A 22684-nucleotide genomic window follows, 5' to 3' on the forward strand; every position below is an offset into this window, starting at 1 on the left:
ATTATAGTCTACATCAGTTTCATGTGATCATTCTCTGTGACTTCTAGAGTCTCCTTTGACAACCATTGTGAAAAAGGGTGCATAATTTTTTACAATTTTCATGCAAAAGAAAAATTAAAATTGTCTTCAAAGACTTTTTCTTTAAACCAAGAAAAGCTCAATCTACTTTAACACTCAGTCTCCTCCCCAAAAGGCATCAGTGAGGTTCCTAGGTGTCAAAAGTTGCCCATCACTGGTTTATATTAATTTATCTCAAACATTTTCTATAAATCACTCAGTATAGGCTACATTGGTTTCTGCAAGATAATAAGTAATTATAGAGTTCCTGCTGTGTAGCAGCTTTATCATAATTTCCTTTTCATAATTAATAATTCCCTTTCATAAGTTATCACCAGCAAGTATCTGAAAACTGTGCCATGCTTCATTCTGAAATTATATTTATATAATTCTTTTTTTTCCTACATGCAGTTGCTTGTATTCACCCCACGGAGCTTATGCTCAAAGCAAACTTGCCCTTGTCTTATTCAGCTATCGACTGCAACATCTCCTGACATTAGAAGGGAGCCATGTGATGGTTAATGTTGTAGATCCTGGAGTAGTGAATACGGATCTCTATCAGCATGTCTGTTGGACAGCGAAAATTGTCAAGTGGATGACAAGTTGGCTTCTCCTAAAGGTACTTGGAAAACCTTTAATGGTTTTAACCTTTAACTCTGATTTTTTTGTACATTATTGAGTATATTTTCTCTGATCTCTAGAATCTAGTGTACTTTTTACACCCCTCCCCTATTTTTCTTGGTGTTTTCTTGTGCTGTCAGTGTGAAAATATATGTCCCTAAGAAGTTAAATCCAACACAATGAGGATCTATTGGAGATCCACAGATCACAACAAATCTCCAATTAATTGCATTCATCCTCAGCAGCTCAGATGTATTCCACACACACTGCTGTAGTAACTCAACTATGCAAGGCACAGTTATAACATGGCTAGCCAGCTTTGCCTCCACTTTTGTAGCTCTGAGATTCTTATAGCATCCTTTTCTTTAACTATGGATTTTTTAAATAAAGACTATTTAGACCCAGTGCAATATTTTCAAACAAGTGCAACTAAAACTCAACACAGATTGTCAGCATCATTATACCTGAGCAAGACTATTTCCTGGGCTCAGTGCTAGAAAGGCTGTCCGGCACAATAGTTGCTATCAATTAATATTTAGGTGTCACCTTTGAATTTATATGCTATCCTGGGTTTAAAATAGAAAAGTCTCAGAAACCTTTGTAATTAGACCTTCATCTTCAATAATGTGAGTGGCAGACAAGTGGGATGGCTGAGATGACCTAGAGGGTTTGTGCTACCAGGAAAGCATCTGACATAACCTCTGTCTTCATGTTCAACAATTCTTCAGTCAAGATTGTTGGAGCAAACACAAGGAATCTAAGGAGAAAGGATATGGTGAATGGTGTCAGTACATCTAGAAACACTCATTCCCTGATCAGCTAGTCTGGAAGACTGCAATTATTTTTAGTTCTTCTCTGCCCAGGTACAAATTTTGCAAACCAAAACTTGCCATATATTCTAGCAAAAGGAACTCCCATGATATAATAGTTAGCTGTTGGTGAACTAGGATTAAGGAGACTCAGGTTTGAATCCATCCTCACCATCTGGATGATTTTGGACTGTTCATTCGTCCTCTGTTTAATCTACTACACAGGGTTGCTTGTGGTAGAGGGAGGGCATATACATAAGTATACCATATGTAAAATCTAAAATAGAAGTCTAAACCTAAATACATAAATAAATCTTGCTGTTTGCATTAGTACACTATTTTCTTTAAATACTTCATGTGAATGTGCAATAATATCTTATATTTTATTATTATGTAAATATAATGCAATACTAATAATATTTAATTAGCTTAAGACTGTAACTTCTCATCATGGTGAAAGATGAATAGCAAAGTTGACCAAAGAATTTTGGTCAAAATCTTGTAGGTACATTTTAAAGCTACTCATTTTTTTTCCTTTTTTGCATTTCTGTCTTGCCCAATGAAAGGGTAGCTGTAATATACCCCTGTTGAGGTTTTAATTATAAGTCAGTTTCACCTTCTGTGGTTCTCCATAAGGGACATTTTGACAAATAAAGAATGTATCTTCTTGGAAATAGTATAAATTTGAGAATAAATATTTTGGCTTTTGATAGAAATGTATTTAAATAACATCATACAGAGAGCTTAATAATATTGCCTAATTACACTGTATACTGTATTTCTCAGGTGTATGCATATGTTTTTAAAAAGTGATTAGTAAATACAATAGAAATAGATTTTGTGGGGGAAAATCTTCTTTAAAAAACCAAATCCTGTTGCTTTCTGTATTTGCATTTGGAAACATTAAAAAAATAGTTTGTCTCACCTACTAACATTTCTTTTCTTTTGAAATATAAAAGATGTCATATGTCCTATCAAGTGATTGCAATTTTTGCCAGAATAAGCAATTTACCTATATGCCAGAATAAGCAATTGGTTTCATCAAAGGGGATGAAATTGTTATTAAAAATTGTGGTGGCTGCTGTTTATGCTATTTTCTGTACTCCCTCTGTCTTTATGTTTTCAGTGAAGTACCCACTATATTGACAGAATAAAACATAGGGTTGCAGGTCAACTAAATTAAATCTGCCATACCTGCCTACGTACTTTGTTCATTTTAAGCACTGTGTCCACCATGTAATAAGTGGGCACAAGATAAATGCTCATGTTGCCATGAAAATTGCTTCTGTAAGACAAAACGTAAATACAGTAGTAAATTTTATAACGTTTGATTTAGCTCCCTGAGAACAGTCTAGAATTTCCATCAGAAAAATACAGGATGAAAGAGATATTTTATCATGTAGGGAGGTCAATTGAAAAGAATTTGCGCCGAGAAATAAATGTTAGTATTGTGATGAGTGTTGTGATGAGAAAATGGAAGCTGCAGGAAATCTGTCCAACAAATTAAGTAACCATTTTCTTAGAGAAAACCTTCAGGAAATATTATTATTTATTATTATTATTATTATTTATTGAATTTATATACCGCCCTATCTCCCTTATGGGACTCAGGGCGGTGAACAGGCGATAATAAAAACCACGATAAATATACACAAGTTTCTGTTCTAAAATCAAATTAAATAACAGGCCTGCTCTAAAAGTACCCCAATGTTTTGGGGGTGATTTTGTATTAGTTTGATGCGGTCCGGCCGGCGTGTCTTATCTACCCGGAAGTCCCGAGCCGCTTTTTCCGCGTCCAGGCGTTGACATGCATCCAGCCCCCCATCCAGTAAGGTCTCCCGTCCTCGACGGTGTCTCTTCCGAGAGGGGGACCCCCAGCGGTCGGCCGTAACAGACCGGGATGGCATCCTAAGGAGGCCCTCTCTGTGGGAGCGGACTGGTCGAAGGAAGGTGTTTGGTAGGAGGCAGTCTTGCAAATACCTAGGTCCATTGCCACGGAGCGCTTTAAAGGTTGTTACTAACACCTTGAAGTGCACCCGGAAGGCCACAGGCAGCCAGTGCAGCTCGCGCAGGAGAGGTGTTACATGGGAGCATCTAGAGGCCCCCAGGATCCCCCGCGCGACCGCATTCTGAACTAGCTGGAGCCTCCAGGTGCACATCAAGGGGAGCCCCATGTAGAGAGCATTGCAATAGTCCAGGCGGGAAACAACGAGGGCTTGAGTGACCGTGTGTAGAGCGTCACGATCCAGAAAGGGGCGCAACTGGCGTATCAGGCGAACCTGATGAAAAGCCCCCCTGGCCACAGCTGTCATATGGTCGTCTAAAGACAGCTGGGTATCCAGGAGGACGCCCAGGTTGTGGGCCCTCTCCGCGGGGGCTAATGACTCGCCCCCGATAGCCAGGGATGGAGCCAACTGGCTATGTCGTGACGCCGGAAACCACAGCCACTCGGTCTTGGACGGGTTGAGTCGAAGCCTGTTCCTCCCCATCCAAATATGGATTGGATATGCAATATGCTGCTGTCTTGGAACAAAAGTACTTTGATGATAGGTGACAAAATTATGGGATTCCTCCAACTTTGTCTTCCAAGGTTCTTCATAAGTCTCCTATTGAGTTAACCAGTTCTCCTCACTCTGTGTTGGTTGTCTTCATGTCTGAAAATCTTCTCTTTTTCTTTCTTTTCCTCGTCTGTCCGTGTTGCTATATATTTTTGAAAGAATGTAAAATACAGATGAAACAAATAAATTGCAGATCATGAAATACTTTTATATGTGTGGATAGATAGGTGATAGACAGATCATCTGCATAAGGTTAAGAAGTACATTGTTATTGTGTTTACTTATGTTATGATTGTTTTTTTTTGATGGAAAATAATAAAATTTCTTTGGGAAAAAAAAAAAGAAATACCAAAGAATAAAGATACAAAATGCAAATGTAAAACTGTAAAATAAAACATAAGTTGAAAATATTGTGAAGGGAATTTTGATGATACATTCCTGCCTTCATTTTCTTCTTTTCCCCAAGCCATTACCACTTCTTAAATATTTATGCTATCTTTAAAATTTAATATTAAACATTGGAGTTTATTGCTTGTATCTGTATGTCATTCATTGTTGTTTTTAATTCATCTCTGGATTCTTTTCCTAGAAGCCGTGTCTCAAATGTAGAATCTGCCTTGCTATGTAATGTGTCAATTCCTGCTTAAATTAAATTATGAATATATATAGTGTCAGTTTTGCTACTACTGAACATTCACCAGATTTGTTCTCCCAGTTTTGTATCATTGGCAATTTCATTTTTTTAAATATTATGATAGGTTTCCAGATATGAAATACAGGACAATGAAATATCAGATAATTAATAATCATTAGTAGTTTGTGATATTATAAGGTATTTCATATACATTTTCTGATCAAGGTCCCCTGCTAAAAGGGCTTGGCTAAAACAACTGAAATCATTGAGAAAACTGAAGTGAATAAATAATATATTAAATCAATATCAAGTTAGGATATGACCTGCATAACCAAAATTTTGAATATGGCATGATTCCATGTATAAAATTGTAGTCCAAGAATTTAATTCTAGAAGAATTCTAGAAGAATTAAATTCTAGAGAATTAATTCTAGAAATAAATTCTATGTCAGTTTTACTTTTTTAATACAACATGTTTCTAGACATCAAGGTATTCTCCCAGATTCGGTTTGCTGTGCTTCCAAAGAGGAAATCAGTAATCATTTCCAATAAAAGCGATATAGAATCCTTGCAACCATTAACATATATAATGCTAATTTAATATATTCTGAAGAGATACAAGGGTTAGTGAAATTTAGTAAAGATACCTTGGATTGCAAAAATTGTTGTATTCTACATAGCAGCATTTTCCAGTATTGTTGGTGTTTACAACACTGCTATCATGCATTTTTTTTTCAATCCAACCTGTTTGCTACATTTACAACATTTTTGGAAGACAGACTTATTTTTGCTGGAGTGATTACCTAATAGTAAAACATCTTATGCCAATTTTGGGTATAATTTTGGCTCTTCATGCGGGCTTGCCCCCTCGTGGGGCTCCTGATTGGCCCTGCGCCCAGGCACCCCGCCCCTGAGAAAAGCGTGCCCAGGAAGTCCCTTTCCCGGGCTGGCCTCATCCGAAGCACACATGGCTGGGGAACCGCGCGGGCAGCCCTGGTATCCCCCCTGGGAGCGGCCCGCTGGAGCCTCCGCTGAGCAGGCCAGCCTTCCTGCAAGCCGCGGCCCCGAGACGGCGTACCATAAGCCCCTGTAATCCCCAGCCAGCGCTATTGTAGGCCCCGCTGGCCAGGAAGGCGCGCCGGAGTCCCGGCTGCCAGTAAGGTGATCAACTTGCTCCTCTCCCATTGCCCGCTCTGCCCGGCTCGAGCCTGGCTGGAGCAGCATTGGTACTTCCAAAGGTGGCCACTTCAAAGTCACACGGGCAGCCCTTGGCTGCTCCCCTCCCCTCCGCGCCTCCAAATCGATCCCCAATCGGAGAGAGAGGGAGGGAGGGAGGGAGGGAGGGAAGAAGAGAAGGAGAGAGGGAGAGAGAAAGAGAGGGAGAAAGAGAGAGAAAAAGAGAGAGGGAGAAAGAGAGGGAGAGAGAAATAGAGAGGGAGGGAAAGAGGGAGGGAGAGAGAAAGAGGGGGAGAGAGAAAGAGAGGGAGAGAGAAAGAGGGAGAGAGAGAAAGAGGGGGAGAGAGGGAGGGGGAGAGAGAGAAAGAGGGGGAGAGAGAAAGAGGGAGAGAGAGAAAGTGAGAGGGAGAGAGAGAAAGAAAGAGGGAGAGAGAGAGGGAGAGAGAGAGAAAGAAAGAGAGAGGGAGAGAGAGAAAGAGGGAGAGAGAGGGGGAGAGGGAGAGAGAGAGAGAAAGAGGGAGAGGGAGAGAGAAATAGAGAGAGGCGGAGAGAGAGAGAAAGGGAGAGAGAGGGAGAGAGAGAGAAAGAGGGAGAGAGAAAGAGAGAGGGAGAGAGAGAAAGAAAGAGGGAGAGAGAAAGAAAGAGGGAGAGAGAGATTAAATTAGTAACATGGTTGTTAAGTGAATCTGGTTTTCCCCACTAACTTTGCTTGTCAGAAGGTTGCAAAAGGCGATCACATGACCCTGAAACAATGTGACCATCATAAATATAAATCAGTTGCCAAGCATCGAAATGTAAATCACATGACCCTGGGGATGCCGCAACGGTCATAAGTGTGAAAAATTGTCATAAGTCACTTTTTTCAGTGCCGTTGTAACTTTGAACAGTCACTAAGCAAACTGTTGTAAGTCAAGGACTACTGTACTTTATCACTTTTTTCCATATTTTTTTTTGGTCATCAAGTTTTTGACACCTCGCTAGGTGACTGGTGGTACTCGAATGTTGCCATATTCTAAAAGTGGTACAATCGGTGAAAAGGTTGAAAAGCCCTGTTCTATATATGTCATATTGATTGTAATCTTTTTCCAAAACCAACTTCAAGATTTTGAGCTAGGATGTAGATAAATAAATTGCTCAAGTTAAGTTTATGCTGAATGCATTCATTACAATATTTTTTGAAACCAGAATATTATAGGGGCTTGGGATTATGGATACTACTATTTATAGCTGGAAAAATACCGTAGCAGAATACAGTTAAACAGGCAGAGACCCTAGAGTAAAAATATTATCAGCAGTAATATCTTGATCTAGGTTTCTTCTTTATTCTAAAAGTATTGAGCATATGAAAATGCTTGTTTCACAGTGGATATTAAGCAGATCTTCCTGTAAATGGATAGGCTAAATCATGCAAAAACCTATTCATCTGGACACACTTTAAACAAAAAATTAGACAGTGTAGAAGAATTTATCAAGGGTGCTCTGCTATAAAATCCATGGTTGAGCAGGTTGAATTATTCCAAAGATGCTCTCATATATATTTGGATTAAATATTGTTCATTCAGCTTTTGCATTCTTAGCACTTGATCTTCATTGCAAGAAAACACTCTATAGAGATCCCTCATATAGTCCTCTGGTAAATCAGTAGAAATTCTTTTACAGTGGTTGGCATTCCTTAACATTTTATAGCATTACTGATTTGCACATTTGCTCTTTTATATAAATTTATGCTGATATGTAAAGGTGACAAGACTATTGGATCCTAGTGTACATTTCAACTGACAGGAAATAAACATATTGCTACTCAGAAACATAAGTCTCTTAAATTGTTCTGCAATTGGATGTGGCTCAGTAGTTGTCAGTGTGTTCTACATTTTCCTTTTCTTGTTGGAATAGAAATATCTCTGGGTGAACAATATACTGAGACTCCAAGGAATTGGATAAACAGATAGCATCACTCTTATACTCTTTGTTGTAGATCCATGTTTTAATGTGGGCTCTTGCAGAGTAGAAATGTATGTTACTCTCTTTATGTTGTGTTAATTTGTTGTAAGAATTTAGTTATATGTGACATTGAAATATAAATATTGATTAGGTTACCTCAAACTTAACCTACTTATTTAAAACAGCAAGTGCATTTAATTCTATTTTATGCCTCTTTGGTTAATCTTATAACTTTTACTTATTAGTTTATTTTGTTTCTCTTTTCATTTGCTTCCCTTCAATTTCCCACCCTCCAAATACAGTTAAATTATTTTTATCCCTCAGCCCAAGCATTTACCATTTTGACCCTTAACCTCTTCTCTTTGACTGTCTAGTCCAGATAGCTTCAGCATTCCGCAATAGCTTGAACATTTAGCATAACAAATCCTAACTTGTGGGTCAATGACTTAATAATCCTACAAGAATGTATCCAGTTTGTTTGTTTGTTTATTTATTTATTTATTTATTTATTTATTTATTTATTTATTTATTTATTTATTTATTATTATTATTATTATTTGGATTTATATCCCGCCCTTCTCCTCGTAGGACTCATCCATCCATCCATCCATCCATCCATCCATCCATCCATCCATCCATCCATTCATTCATTCATTCATTCATTATCCCCCTCCTTCTCACTCTGCAAAACAACACTAAAATATTTCATATACAATATGTGTTAAGCAGATTCCATCAATGAAATTATGTTTGCTATAATGAGTGCAGATGCTGTTTTGCAATCCTTAGCTTGTGCAGTGAATTAGAGTTAAGTTTGGAAAATGTTGAAAACTTAATAGTTTGACTCTGTTGAATACCTTATTGTTACAAATATTTCCAGAACCTTCCCTCAGATCCTGCAGCACCTGAGATAAGCTTCAGGAGGTCAGGAAGGGATCATGCGAAGCAGCAAATTCCATCATCCCTGGCCACTACCTAGACCAGGGCTTTTCAACCGGTGGTATGCATACCACTTGTGGTACATTAACGAGTGGCAGATGGTACGCAGCCCTGTCTAGCCAAGTGTAGTGGGGGAGGGAAAGAGCCAGCACAGATAAGCTCTTACTGTGAGAGAGTTCTCAAGGAATGTTCTATAAAGGGGTAGTAGGGGACATCCGGCTTGGCATTGCAGCACCGCGGATGCAGAAAGACAGGCTGCGTCTTTCACGTCTGAATTTGCTCCACTGGGGGACCTGGAAAGGGTCGAACGTTGCACCGTAGAGGCAACAAGCAAGGAGGGGACCCCCGTTTGATTGCGGGACAGCGGCAGCCCTTCCATTTGATCCGGGGAAGCCTTCCAAACCGGCGGGGGAATGACTGGCCATATCAAAATGGCCGGTCCCTAAATTGCTGACAGCTGAAGTCAAAAGCACTAGCAAGCAACTTTCAAGCAACACGGATGAAACTGAGTGAGACCTGATCCTCTCTAAGATTCTAAGTTTTCTTTCCTGTAAAAGCTGCCCAAAGCATCTTTCCCCCGTGAGGAGAGAGGGAAGGGAATTTTTACCCCACCCTCTAAGAAAAGCAGCGACTAACTACCCAGGGGAAACAGCAACTATAAGATTAATTTTAATCTAATTGGATGTATATTCTTTTGAAACCTGGGGACTAAAACTGTTCTTTTTCTTATTGGAGACTTAAAAAAAAGACTTTAAAAACTACCATATAAATGTTGGACTTAAAAAGCTTAAAATGGCGTTGGTGACATCTTGTGGTGAATTATGGTATTACAATTTGTTATTGCTTAAAAGAGACTTGGCTCGAAGCCCAGACTTCAGATAAAATTTGTTTTACCTTGACAGTTACCACCTTTGAAAAACCCAGCTGCAAAGAAGGGATTTCTGGGCAGCTTATCTGGCCTGTCTGAACTATGAATGTAAACTTTTACTGACTTTCAGAGCTATATTCGGGGAATTGCTTTCCTATTTCCCTGCATGAGAAGCATATGTTATTACACGAGATGATGGAACACCTTGGATTATAAACTCTTACTTGATAAACAATTTCTACTATTAAGACCACCTATAAAACGTAAAATAGATGTCCCATACCCAGCTACAAAAGATAAAAAAATATTTTTAACGTTCGATTTTAAAGTCTAAAATTGGAACAACTAAACACTAAGACAGAGGACCCATCTGACCAACAGACCCAGCCAACTGAAAAATCAGAAAAGGGAGTGACAACATGGAAAATGGAAAAGACTTTTTACAAATTAAGAAATCCGAATATATTTGAGGAAAAGGAAGAAGAACAGATTGAATGGAAGATAAACCTATCAGGACAATTGTGGGAAATTGGAGTAATAGGGAGGCAACTTAATGAATACCAATGGCTCTTCCTTCCCAAAAAACTTCAACCAAACGGTCTTTCTTATTCCAAATAATATGTATATAAAAATAGAGGGAGAACTATTTGATGATTCAAAGGCACTGACATGGAAGGTTAGCTGGCAAAGGAAGAAAGCCAGAGTAAGGCTGAAGAAAATAATAGCTTTGACTTATTAGAGGGGATATTATATTACTAATTAGATGGTTGAATATGGTGGAAAATAGATATTTTTTTAGAAAATAGAATAACATTATAATTAAATAGGTAAGATGTATAACTAGACTATTATACTTTGGTATGAACGGGGGAAAAGGGAGAAGTTGAGATAAGGGAAACTTTTGGTCATCTAAACATAAGGTTATTGGAAATCATAAATAATAGTGTTTTCTTGAATATTAATTGAAATTAAAGTTTGGGGGGGGGAAAGCAATAATACAGGCCTGTCAAACTGCCGGCCCATGGGCCGGATGCGTCACGTCAAAACTGTGCCCATCCCATTGCTGGCAATGGGGGGAAAGTCGCAATACGTTGCACAACATCGCGAGTTTGACATGCCTGCAATAATAGGACATTGTTTATATAAAGATATTAAGTGCAAATGCAATTAAGATATCTATAGGCTAAAAAATATTGATAAATGTAACAAGGATGTTTCTACTTAGTTGAAAATAAGAATTCTGTTTGCCCAATATGAGATAACAGATATTATTGGTAAGAGAGAGGAAGTATTTGATGTTTTAATATTAGACTTAAACTAAAAATTTATGTATAGTACTGAACTATTGGTTAACCCAGAGAACACCTATAATGGTTTTAACTTATTAGAGGGGATACTGTATTATTAATTAGATGGTTTAACATGGTGGAAAATAGATAACTTTTAAAAAACAGAGCAATACTATAATCAAATCGATAAGATGTGTAACCAGAATATTAGACTTCGCTATGAAAAGGGAAAAAGGGAGAAATTGAGATAAGGGAAACTTTAGTCACCTAAATATAAAATACTTGGAAATCATAAATAATAGTGTTAATTTGAATATTGATGGGAAATTAAAGCCTGGGGGGGAAAAAGCAATAACAGGACATTGATTGTATACAAGGATTAAGTGCAAACGCAATTAAGATATGTATAAGCTAAAAATTATTGATAACTGTAACAAAGATGTTTTTATCTAGTTGATAATAATAAGAAATGTACTAGCCCAATATGAGCAGATATTAATTGAAAAAGACAGGAAATATTTGGTGTTGTATCATGAGAATTTATACTAAAGATTTATGTACGCTATTGAACTATTGATCAACCCAGTCAGCATGTTGTTTTTAAAATATCCAATTGTAAAAAGAGAAAATCAATAAAATATTATAAAAAATAAATAAAGGGATAGTAGGGAATTCTTTGGATTTCTTATTTCTATTCATCAAATCTACCCAATCAGAAGCACATGCTCTACTGTTCATGTACAATTTATTGGTTTGCATACATATTGTCTGGCTTTTTCCTTGTTAAATTCCAAAACAACAGCTCTAGTCCAAGTTTTGTTTGTTTCCTTCCTTGCTTTGAGGTTTGGGGCAGAAAGAAGATAGTCCCAACTTCTGCATGTCTAGTTTTGTGCTGCATTTAGTTTAAGAGGAGAACAACATAAAGCGTCCAGTCTTTTTTGTCTGCCCTTCAACAGATTTAATATAGTATCAGAGGAGTTCAGAGAACAGCCTATTTCAGAAGATTAACTTCATCTTGATATTCTTTAGAAGGCAAGATTTATGAATTACTCTAGTGCCTTAACTTCCAAAATGATGTGGTATAACTGAAGAGCCAGGACATGGAAAACAGGCCAGATTTTTCTCCAGTGGGAAATTACTGGGCTTGTGGCTCCTTCATTAATGCTGCAAAATAATGTTTGCAGCTTTTCCTCTGTGTTGGAGCTAAGCCAGAAATGAATTAGCTGAATTGCTGAAAAGCTGTGACTTTATGAGAACACAGGTGTAATTCCAGTCCTGAATTGGCAGAAATGCCACATGTGGTGGATCAGTGGTATCAATTGCTGGAGAATACAAATGAAAGGTTGCTGTTGTCCTTGGGGATTTTTTCTTGGCATCTCCTTGAACTAGATAGGATTTTGGTTTGATTTACCACAGTTCTTTGTTGTGCTCTTCAATATTCTGTTTTTGGCATGCATCATAGTTAGGAATCATTTACATGATTTTTTTAGCATGTTAAAATATATATGAATATATTTATATTCCAAATTTTCAGCTCAGTGTACTTGCCATCACATATATATTACACTTGCAATTTGTACTGAAATGGTTGTAGTCACTGCTTAGCAATAGGATGTCTCCAAACAGGCAAAAAGTAATAACTATGGATGATTACTTTAGAGATGGGCTTGAAATTTTGGTATTGTTATGGTTTATTGCACCATCAGCCAGATGTTTAGACTGGATTCGCATTGTTATTCAATTATTGAGTATTCCCAAGAATCTGAGATAGATAGCTTCTATTATTTGATGGTATTAAAACAGGGATCTTCAAACTTGGCCCTTTTATGACTTGTGGACTTCAACTCCCAAAATTCCTCAGCCAGTGTGCCTGATGAGGAATTCTCGGAGTTGAAGTCCACAAGTCATAAAAGGGCCAAATTTGAAGACCCCTGTATTAAAAGAATGAGCCGTGGTAGCACAGTGGTTAGAATGCAGTACTGCAGCCTACTTCTGCTTACTGATGGCTGCCTGCAGTTTGGCAGTTCGATTCTCACCAGCTCAAGCTCAGGGTTGACTCAGCCTTCCATCCTTCCGAAGTCGGTAAAATGAGGACCCAGATTGTTGGGGGCAATATGCTGACTCTGTAAACTGCTTAGACAGGGCGGTAAAGCACTGTGAAGTGGTATATAAATCTAAGTGCTATTACTAAGTGCTGTTCTAAGTAAAGCTGCCTGTGCAATTGACTGATAGTGATATTGTCAATGCCGATGATATTCAGATATTTCATTATTTTTAAAAAGATAGGGATTTGAGTGAGAGATGAGGACAATTAAGGGAATCACACCAGGTTTTAAGTATACTTTATAGACAAACATTAGGGGTCTTTATTTTCATGACATTAGAAGTCTGGAGAAGTTGAATTGAACCTGGTTAATTGCACTAGATTGCATTTTTATACAGGTGAAGTGTTTTTGTTTGTGTTTTCATTTTGCTGAGAATTACATATTCAATATATGAAGAATAATTTAATAAATACTGGATACTGGAAATCAACTAGTCTGTGTTGTTTTACATTTAGTAATAGCTATTTTTGTTATATCCATTGTAATTTTGTAAAGTTGGTACTCAGCACAATTAATAGGATTAAGTCCACTAATTTTTTTAAAAAAGATTATTTTTCTAATATATTTATCTGTTTACAGGCAAAATAAATTCCAATTCAAACTCTAATTGTTTCAGTTTGAAACAAACTTAGATCATAATTTATTCAAATACTTGGAAATTAATTCATTCTTAATTGTTGTGCATGAACTTTTTACATAAAGTACAAAATAAACAAATCTTGAAATATGTTGGGCTTACCTTCTGTCTCTTCATTTCTATATATTATATTCTCTCATATGTTTATTTCTTAAGATCAAATGAAGTTCAGAGTATTTACTTGTTTCATTTGAGCAAGTGTAAAACCTGTAGCACAGAATACAAATGGATAAAATTTTAAAAACCTCAAAGTAAGGAAATGTTTGATCTCTAAACTGAAATGGAAATGGAACCTCTAAACTGGGGATTATTCCCTAAATAAGAAATGTTCTTTATAATCTTTATAATGTTGATTCTTTGTATGGAATATATACATGAGCTATTAAAATCTTAAAGTTGGAAGAGGTCATGTAGATTAGGATTTTTCAATCTTTCACCGACTGTACCACTTTTAGGATATGGCAATATTCGAGTACCACCTGGCAAAGTGTCAAAAACTTGGTGACAAAAAAAAATTGTTCAAAGTTGCAATTGCACTAAAATGACTTATGACCATTTTTCACACTTATGACCATTGCAGCATGCCCAGGGTCATGTGATTTATATTTGGATGCTTGGCAACTGATTCATATTTATCATGGTCACAGTGTCCCAGGGTCATGTGATCCCCTTTTGCAACCTTTTGACAAGCAAAGTCAATGGCAGGGCTGCTGGTGGCCAAGTGCTAAGGCGGGACTTCCTTCCCTCCCTCTCTGCCTCCCTCTTTCTCATGCCCATCTCCTTCTGAAGGAAGAATTTGAACTCCCCCCCCCATATTTTCCCTCTTCCATATATTCATCAAACAAGGAAAAGCCTCCAGAGACAGAAAAGACACGCCGCTGAGGGAACTAGCTTAAAAAGGTGCATTCCCCTTTAAGAGTTAGCTACTGGCTAGAAAGGAAAGTTAAGGAGCCAGCAGCCGGCACTTAAGGAAGAAAAAAAATGTAGTAAGTATTGGCTGCTGGCTAAGGCACCCTCCCCAAATGGCTCCATTCAAAAGTAAAGGAATGCTACAGGCAAAATCCATTCAGAAGAAAAATACTTCAAAATCCCTTGCAGCAAAACTTACAGCTAACAATAGCAGAGCAATAGAAGCTAACACAAGACATCGGCCATCAGCCAAATAGAAATTGCCAAACACTCCTTAAGAACACAAAGCCCACATTGCACAAATCCCAGAACTTCAAAGTCACAAAAGCACATAAGAATCCTTCCACTTTTCTTCTCCCTCCCTCCATGCCTCACCTCCAGCAGATGCTGCCTTTCTTCATTGCTGTCTTTCTTCATTCCTCGTGGAGAGCAACCCCTCCCCCACTGCATTTCTTGCCTGTTTGTTGCTGCCAGCATGGATGGCTGCCACAGAAGTTGTAGATCAGCTCATGGCCGTCCTGCTTGATCTCTTCTCCTCTCTTCCACCCTCCTCCTTCTTTCCCTTTGGTGCAGCTAGAACTGAGTCCACCTCCTTCCAAGGCTGCTTCTTTTTCTCGCTTTCCCTCTCCCATCCAAACTGCCTCCTTTTATAGCCTCTCCTGTCTCCACCCCCCTCCACCCCCCTCCTCCTCCTTTCTCATCCGGGTGAGCCGGAAGTGGGCCTGGGGCCTTTGCCTTGCCCCAGCCACTCTGCAGCTCCGGAAGCCTCTCTCACAGTAAGTCCTGTGCTGCGATGGCTCGTTCCCTCCCTCACTACACTTGCCTGGGCAGGGCTGTGTACCACCTGCCACATGCTAACATACCACAAGTGATACGCGTACCACTGGTTGAAAAGCCCTGATGTAGATTAGTGGTTCTCAACCTGTATTAACTCATAGCCCCCTTCTGAGCCATATTTACCTCTGTGATCCTCCCTCCATAGTTAGCTGGGGAAAAGGTAGTATAAATACATGATTTCCACTGTTTATTAATTTAATAGTGCTAATATTAGCACAGATGTGAGGAGTATAACAAATTGACCATGCACTTGGCAGTTAAGATTGGGTGCTCTACTCAGAACCCCCTAGAACAGTGGTGGCGAACTTATGGCATGGGTGCCAGAGGCGGCACTCAGAGCCCTCTCTGTGGGCACGCGCACCGTTGCCCCAGTCCTAGGCCTTCAGCTGGGTTTTATAAAATCTATTCGCTTTAGGCCTCTGCTGCCGTGTACAAAAAAAAAGGTTTAATCAATCAGTCAATTTCAACTTCTTGCGGGGGAAAAAAAGATCTTGCAAAGTTGGAATTGATTGATTGAACTTTTTAGTCCCACCCAGTCTGCTGTTACCACTGCAGCCACGCCCACCCAATGGGCCACATCTACCCGGCACCCAACGATGCATAAGTGGGTTTTGGGTTGCAGTTTGGGCACTCAGTCTCTAAAAGGTTCGCCATCACTGCCCTAGAAATATGGCATGGCCTCCTGGGGAAGTAAGCGTATGACCCATATTGAGAACTGCTGATTTAGATTATTAAGGGTAACTCCTAATCTAAAGGAAGAAAAGTTTTATTTCAGTTGCAGACCAGTAAAATTGCTACACGTATAACTAAAACCCAATAAACTAAAAGGTAAAGGTTTCCCCTGTCCAGTCATGTTTGACTCTAGAGAGCAGTACACATCTCTGTTTCTTAGTGAAGGGACTCAGCATTGTCTGAAGACACTTCCGTGGTCATGTGGCCAGCATGACTATTCACCAAGGCGCACAGAACTCTGTTACTTTCCCACCATAGTCATACCTATTTATTCGCATTTGCATGATTTCAAACTGCTAGATTGGCAGGCTCTGGGAGAAGTAATGGGAACTCACCCATTGTGCGGTGCCTAGGTCTTGAACCCTGCTGTCAGCTCTCCAGCTGACAAGCTCAGCATCTTTATCGCTAAGCCATTATTCCCCTCAAATAGCAATTTTTTAAAAATGAAATATTTATATTGCTGTCCAGTTAAAAAGCCTAGGAAAATGTGTATGTTAATTAATCTACAACAGACATGTCAAACACAAGGCCCAGGGGCTGGATGCGGCCCGCGAAATAGTTTCATGTGGCTCGCAAAGCCATCCTGGAAACAGTGAGGGAACGGCCCCCGCTACCTTGGCCCTGGCCCAGGCTGGTTGGGAACCAATGTACAATTTTGTGGTGGCCATCTATGCTGAAACGCATTCAGTCTTAGCTCCACAAGGCCGTCTAGAAACAGCAAGGAACCAGCCCCTGCCGCATCGGCCCCACCCCTGGGTGCATCCTGCCCTACTGCCCTTTCACTATCCCCTGGCCCCCTCCTCCTGGCCTATCCTGGGGGTCTCCCATCCTATTGCTAAGGAAGCTTTGGATACAAAGCCGGGTCTCCTCCCATGGACAGGGAATGGGCCTCCCTCTGACTTTGCCCTTGTACCCATCATGAGCAACCTGGCTAAGGAGAGCAAGCACAGCAGCATCAGCCTTGAAGAGGAGATAAGTGCAGCTGGGCACCCCCTTGGGAAAGTGGGGCTGGGCTTGGTGCCACGGGTGCTCGAGGGCCAGGCTGGGCATTTGACCTCTGCTGCCCAGGGCTCCGGGCAGCCTGCACCACCATCCAGCCCCCCCCCCCCGCATGGCCTGAGAGGAACAGTGAAGCTCCTCCAGTGAACCATGCCTTGGCACTTGCCCCGGTCCCACCCCCTTCTGCCAGAGATCCTCAGATCTGTCCCACTCCTGCCCAGGCCCCCACAGCCACCCTTGACATGAACGATGTAGATCTGGTCACGCCCACCCAGTAGGCCACACCCACTCCAGCCACACTCACCCAGTATGCCGCACCCACCCTGGCCACACCCACCCGGCCCCCTGAGGGCAACCACAATGCTGATGCAACCCTCAATTAAATTGAGTTTGACACCCCTGATCTACAAAGTTACTTTTCTGATTACACTGCCATGAGCCACCTTCTGCTTGAATACATCTTGCAAAGCAAAAACTGTTTGTTCCAATTTTTATAACAGCCTGATATTTCTGTTTTGATTAAACAGAAATCAAATAATCCATTAGAACAATGTAAAAATACCTGACATTGAAATAAATACATGCAGTTTATTTAATTAATTATAAAATCAGTTTTAAAAAACAGCCTAATTATTAGCCTGCAGTGCTGTGTGTTTCAAAAGTGTTGCATAAATATATCATTCACATCCCATTTTTAATATTTGTTTCCTTGTTATTCTCAAAGTTTGCTTTCTCAAAGCTGTATAAACTGTTTAAAACAATAGACAATTTTCTTACCTGCTTAAAATTAAGGAACATAGGTTTAGCAATATGAAAATAATTAAAGTAATTTATCACATAGAGTAATGTGAGATGTTTTGTTTGAATAAAAATTAACTTTTTCTTCTTTTCCATCTGTGTTCCAGAACTAAGGCTTTTGCAAAATTTACTAATAACTGTAATCCTCTTAATGAACACTGTTTAAGATGTTAAGGGTTAAAAAAATAATTCATTAAGGATATTAGTTATTTTTAAATTTTATTTCCAACCCTGTAGTTTAGTTTTGGACTCCACTAATTCTGTTTTAGCTTTCTTAAAAAAATTATTGTGCCTGTAGTGGAACATAAAATGGATAGTAAAGGTAGATATTATTTCAGATGTCTACTGTTAGATGAAAAAAACATCTAATTGGTTTCTCTTTTCATAACAGTGAAGTAGATCATATTGATGAAGATGAAGTTTGGCATCTGTCCATATGCACAGGAATACTTTAGTTGATTTTTAGTATTCCTTTGACTTACCCTTCACACAAATTCACAGTATAGATCAGGGCTTTTCAACTGGTGGTATGTGTACCACCAGTGGTACATGAACACCTGGCTGGTGGTACGCTTAGGACCGGTTGAAAAAAAATGTAAAAAATGTAAAAGAAATGTAAAAAAAATGTTTTAAAAAGTGTAAAAGTAAATGAGGTGAAGTGGCAGCAATGTTGCACAGGCTTGTGGCAAAGTCAGCTGGAATTGGATGTTGCCTGGGTCCTACTGAGAGCCCAGGATCAAAGCGCGCAGCTCCAGCTGATTGGCAACGGCCTTGGAGACGGCAGGCAGCCTCAAGCAGTCTTCAATGGAGATTCCGCTGGAGCTGCATGACACATTGCCTGGGTCCCCCCGCCCCCACCCAGATGCCCTCACCTCCCCCAAGCATTTTTTTACTCACCTGTCCTTCTCAGCCTTCATGTGTTTGTGAGACAAAAAAAAGGTTCCATGAGACTTTCTAACTTCTCGCAAGAAGTTAGAAAGTCTCATGGAACTTTTTTTTCTTTTTTACAAACACGTGGCAAAGGCAGAGAAGCAAATGAAGGCAGAGAAGCAAAAGGAGAAAGGGAGTGCAGCTAAAAGCAGGTGAGTAAAAAAATGCTTGGGGGAGGCGAGGGCTCAGTTGAAATGCCAGGATCAGCGCCTCTTTCTACCTGATCGGCGCTTCTCTGGGGCTGTGAGGGCTCAGGGGAAGCACCAGGATCAGCGCCCCTTTCCACCCGATCGGCGCTTCTCCGGGGCTGTGAGGGCTCAGTGGAAGCAACAGGATCAGCGCCCCTTTCCACCTGATCGGCGCTTCTTCCGGCACTGATCCTGGTGCTTCTGCTGAGCCCCGAAGAAGCACCAATCTCCTGGAAAGTGGCATTGATCCCGGCCTGCGCACTCACACACACACAAACACATGCGAGCAGTTACAGCTGAAGGCGTTTCAGCCTTCAACTATGGCTCCCAGTCCTCTGGTGCCTCGTTGGCTCAGGCCAGCCATCCGTCAGAATCTACGTCCCGTGATTGGCTGGCTCCCTCAATGCGCCCCTCCCTCGGAGAAAGGGTTTGGCTCTTCATGTGGGCTTGCCCCCTCGTGGGGTTCCTGATTGGCCCTGCGCCCAGGCGCCCCGCCCCCTGAGAGAAGCATGCCCAGGAAGTCCCTTTCCCAGGCTGGCCTCGTCCAAAGCACACATGGCTGGGGAGCCGCATGGGCAGCCCCGGTATCCCCCCTGGGAGCGGCCCGCTGGAGCCTCCGCTGAGCGGGCCAGCCCTCCTGCAAGCCGCAGCCCCGAGACGGCATACCATAAGCCCCTGCAATCCCCAGCCAGCACTACTGTAGGCCCCGCTGTCTGGGAAGGCGTGCCGAAGTCCCGGCTGCCAGTAAGGTGATCAACTTGCTCCTCTCCCATTGCCCGCTCTGCCCGGCTCGAGCCTGGCTGGAGCAGCATTGGTACTTCCAAAGGTGGCCACTTCAAAGTCACACAGGCAGCCCTCGGCTGCTCCCCTCCTCTCCGCGCCTCCAAATCGATCCCCAATCGGAGAGGGAGGGAGGGAGGGAGGGAGGGAAGAAGAGAAGGAGAGAGGGAGAGAGAAAGAGAGGGAGAAAGAGAGAGAAAAAGAGAGAGGGAGAAAGAGAGGGAGAGAGAAATAGAGAGGGAGGGAAAGAGGGAGGGAGAGAGAGAAAGGGGGAGAGAGAAAGAGGGAGAGAGAGAAAGAGGGAGAGAGAGGAAGGGGGAGAGAGAGAAAGAGAGGAAGAGAGGGGGAGAGAGAAAGAGGGAGAGAGAAAGTGAGAGGGAGAGAGAGAAAGAAAGAGAGGGGGAGAGGGAGAGAGAGAGAAAGAGGGAGAGGGAGAGAGAAAGAGAGAGAGGGGGAGAGAGAGAAAGGGAGAGAGGGAGAGAGAGAGAGAAAGAGGGAGAAAGAGAGGGAGAGAGAGAAAGAAAGAGGGAGAGAGAGAGAGAGAGAGAGAGAGAGAGAGAGAGAGATTAAATTAGTAACATGGTTGTTAAGTGAATCTGGTTTCCCCCATTAACTTTGCTTATCAGAAGGTTGCAAAAGGCGATCACATGACCCTGAAACAATGTGACCATCATAAATATGAATCAGTTGCCAAGCATTGAAATGTAAATCACATGACCCTGGGGATGCTGCAACGGTCATAAGTGTGAAAAATTGTCATACGTCACTTTTTTCAGTGCCGTTGTAACTTTGAACAGTCACTAAGCAAACTGTTGTAAGTCAAGGACTACTGTACTTTATCACTTTTTTCCATTTTTATTTTTTTTTGGTCATCAAGTTTTTGACACCTCGCTAGGTGACTGGTGGTACTCGAATGTTGCCATATTCTAAAAGTGGCACAATCGGTGAAAAGGTTGAAAAGCCCTGATTTAATTCAAGTGGAAGAAAAAACAATTTATATTTCAACACTACAAAGCAAACTTGAGGATAAGAGAAAGTTCTTGATGGAAAGACAAAAAGTGACAAAAGAAGTGGAGAGAAAAAGAAGGAAAAAGATTCCTAATAAAAAGGAATGGGCAAATGCCCATGACAAAGACATTGATTTACTCTCAGCAACACCTATGATCATACGGGAAAACCTTTTGATTCAGCAAAGTACATTGATTAAGAAAGATTCTGGGCAAAGAAAAAAGATTAAGATGGAAACTAAGAGAATAGATGATGGGACATATCAGAGAGAATACTTAAAAAAGAAGCATGTGTTTGAATATGGTTAAAGAAGTAGAAAAATTTTGGAATATACGAGGGATGAAATGTTTTAGATACTTAAATGTGACTGAATTTAAGGAAAGTATATAAAATGTTTTGAATCAGAGTTGAGGGATTAGATGACTAGATCTATTGAATGGAATGTCTAAAGATTAAATATATTCTTAACTATGGTTAAAAAGAATAAGAAATCTGAGGAAATAAATACATATTAACCTATTCTAAGTAGTATGTTATTTCTTATGTTTCGTTGCTCTTGCTTCTCTTCCTTCTTTTTTATTTTTTATTTTTTCTTTGTTTTTCTTTTCTTATTCTCTCTTTTTACTCTTTTATCTATTCCTTAAGAAATGTAAAAATGTGAGATGGTTTATATGGGAAAAAACAGAATTAAATCTGTCAATGTAAATGTAACCAATTGTTGTTGTTTTTTTATTGAAAATTTTATAAAAGTTTTACAATATAATTTCCCCCCTCCCCAAAACCCACCCTTCCACTCCCCCCTCCCTCCCCCCCCACTTCCCAGAGCCAATCACAGGGTTAACAATACAATAATCATACTCTATCTAACATTAATCAACTATTAAAATAACAAATCTGTAACTTCCTTTAACTCTCTTTTAAACAAATAAACTAGTATTAAACACAATAATTATAACATCATATTAATAATTAGAAATAAAAATAAGTAAACTATTATAGCATATAAACAACATTAATACTCTAAGACAGTGGTTCTCAACCTGTGGGTCAGGTCACAGGGGTCACCTAAGACCATCGGAAAACACATATTTCCGATGGTCTTAGGAACTGAGACACCGCTCCTCTATCTCCTTGCCCTCTTCTTCCTCCTTCCCTTCTTCCTCCTGCTGCCCCCCAGGCGGCTCGGGCGGGCACCGGGACAAAAGGGGTGGCTGGGGGGGAGCAGCCAGGTTGGCGGAGGGGCTGGCAGGGGTTCCGTGGCACCAGCCCCCACCGCGGCTCCATTGGATGGGTGGAGGGTGAGGCCAGGCAGCGTGGAGTCCTGGCTGGGGCGGCGACGGCGGTTTCCTCACCCTCCTCCTCTTCTTCTTCCTCCTGGTGCCCCTGGGCGGCTCGGGCCTGCGCCGGGACAAGAGGGGTGCCTGGGAGGGAGCAGCCGGACTGGCAGAGGGGCTGGCAGGGGCCGCGTGGCACCAGCCCCCACCGCGGCTCCATCAATTCCCCCGGCAATTCCCCCGGCACCTGGATGAAACAGTCTATCTAGACCCATACCAGTCGGGCTTCAGGCCGGGGCACAGCACGGAAACGGCATTGGTCGCGTTGGTTAATGATCTCTGGAGGGCCCGGGACAGAGGATATTCCTCTGTCCTTGTTCTTTTGGACCTCTCAGAGGCTTTTGATACCGTGGACCACGGTATCATGCTGCGGCGTCTCGGTGGGCTAGGAGTGGGAGGCACCGTTATGCGGTGGTTCTCCTCCTTCCTCACCGACCGTACGCAGTCTGTATTGGCAGGGGGACAGAGGTCGACTCCTAGACCCCTAACTTGTGGGGTGCCCCAGGGGTCGGTCCTCTCTCCCCTTTTGTTCAAT

At 41.0% G+C, this 22684-nt stretch overlaps 1 protein-coding gene across 1 annotated transcript in view; it reads left to right on the top strand.

Moving 5' to 3' along the window:
• The window catches only part of DHRSX (dehydrogenase/reductase X-linked), a 308329-nt gene that overhangs the window by 268843 nt on the left and 16802 nt on the right, over window positions 1-22684 (top strand). The window contains exon 6 of the mRNA XM_015825462.1: window positions 469-676. Within this exon, the coding sequence (XP_015680948.1) occupies window positions 469-676 (208 nt within the window). The remainder of the gene's footprint in view (window positions 1-468; window positions 677-22684) is intronic.

The sequence above is a fragment of the Protobothrops mucrosquamatus genome, unplaced genomic scaffold, assembly GCF_001527695.2.
Source record: "Protobothrops mucrosquamatus isolate PMUCROS unplaced genomic scaffold, P.Mucros_1.0 scaffold_199, whole genome shotgun sequence".
NCBI lineage: Eukaryota > Metazoa > Chordata > Lepidosauria > Squamata > Viperidae > Protobothrops > Protobothrops mucrosquamatus.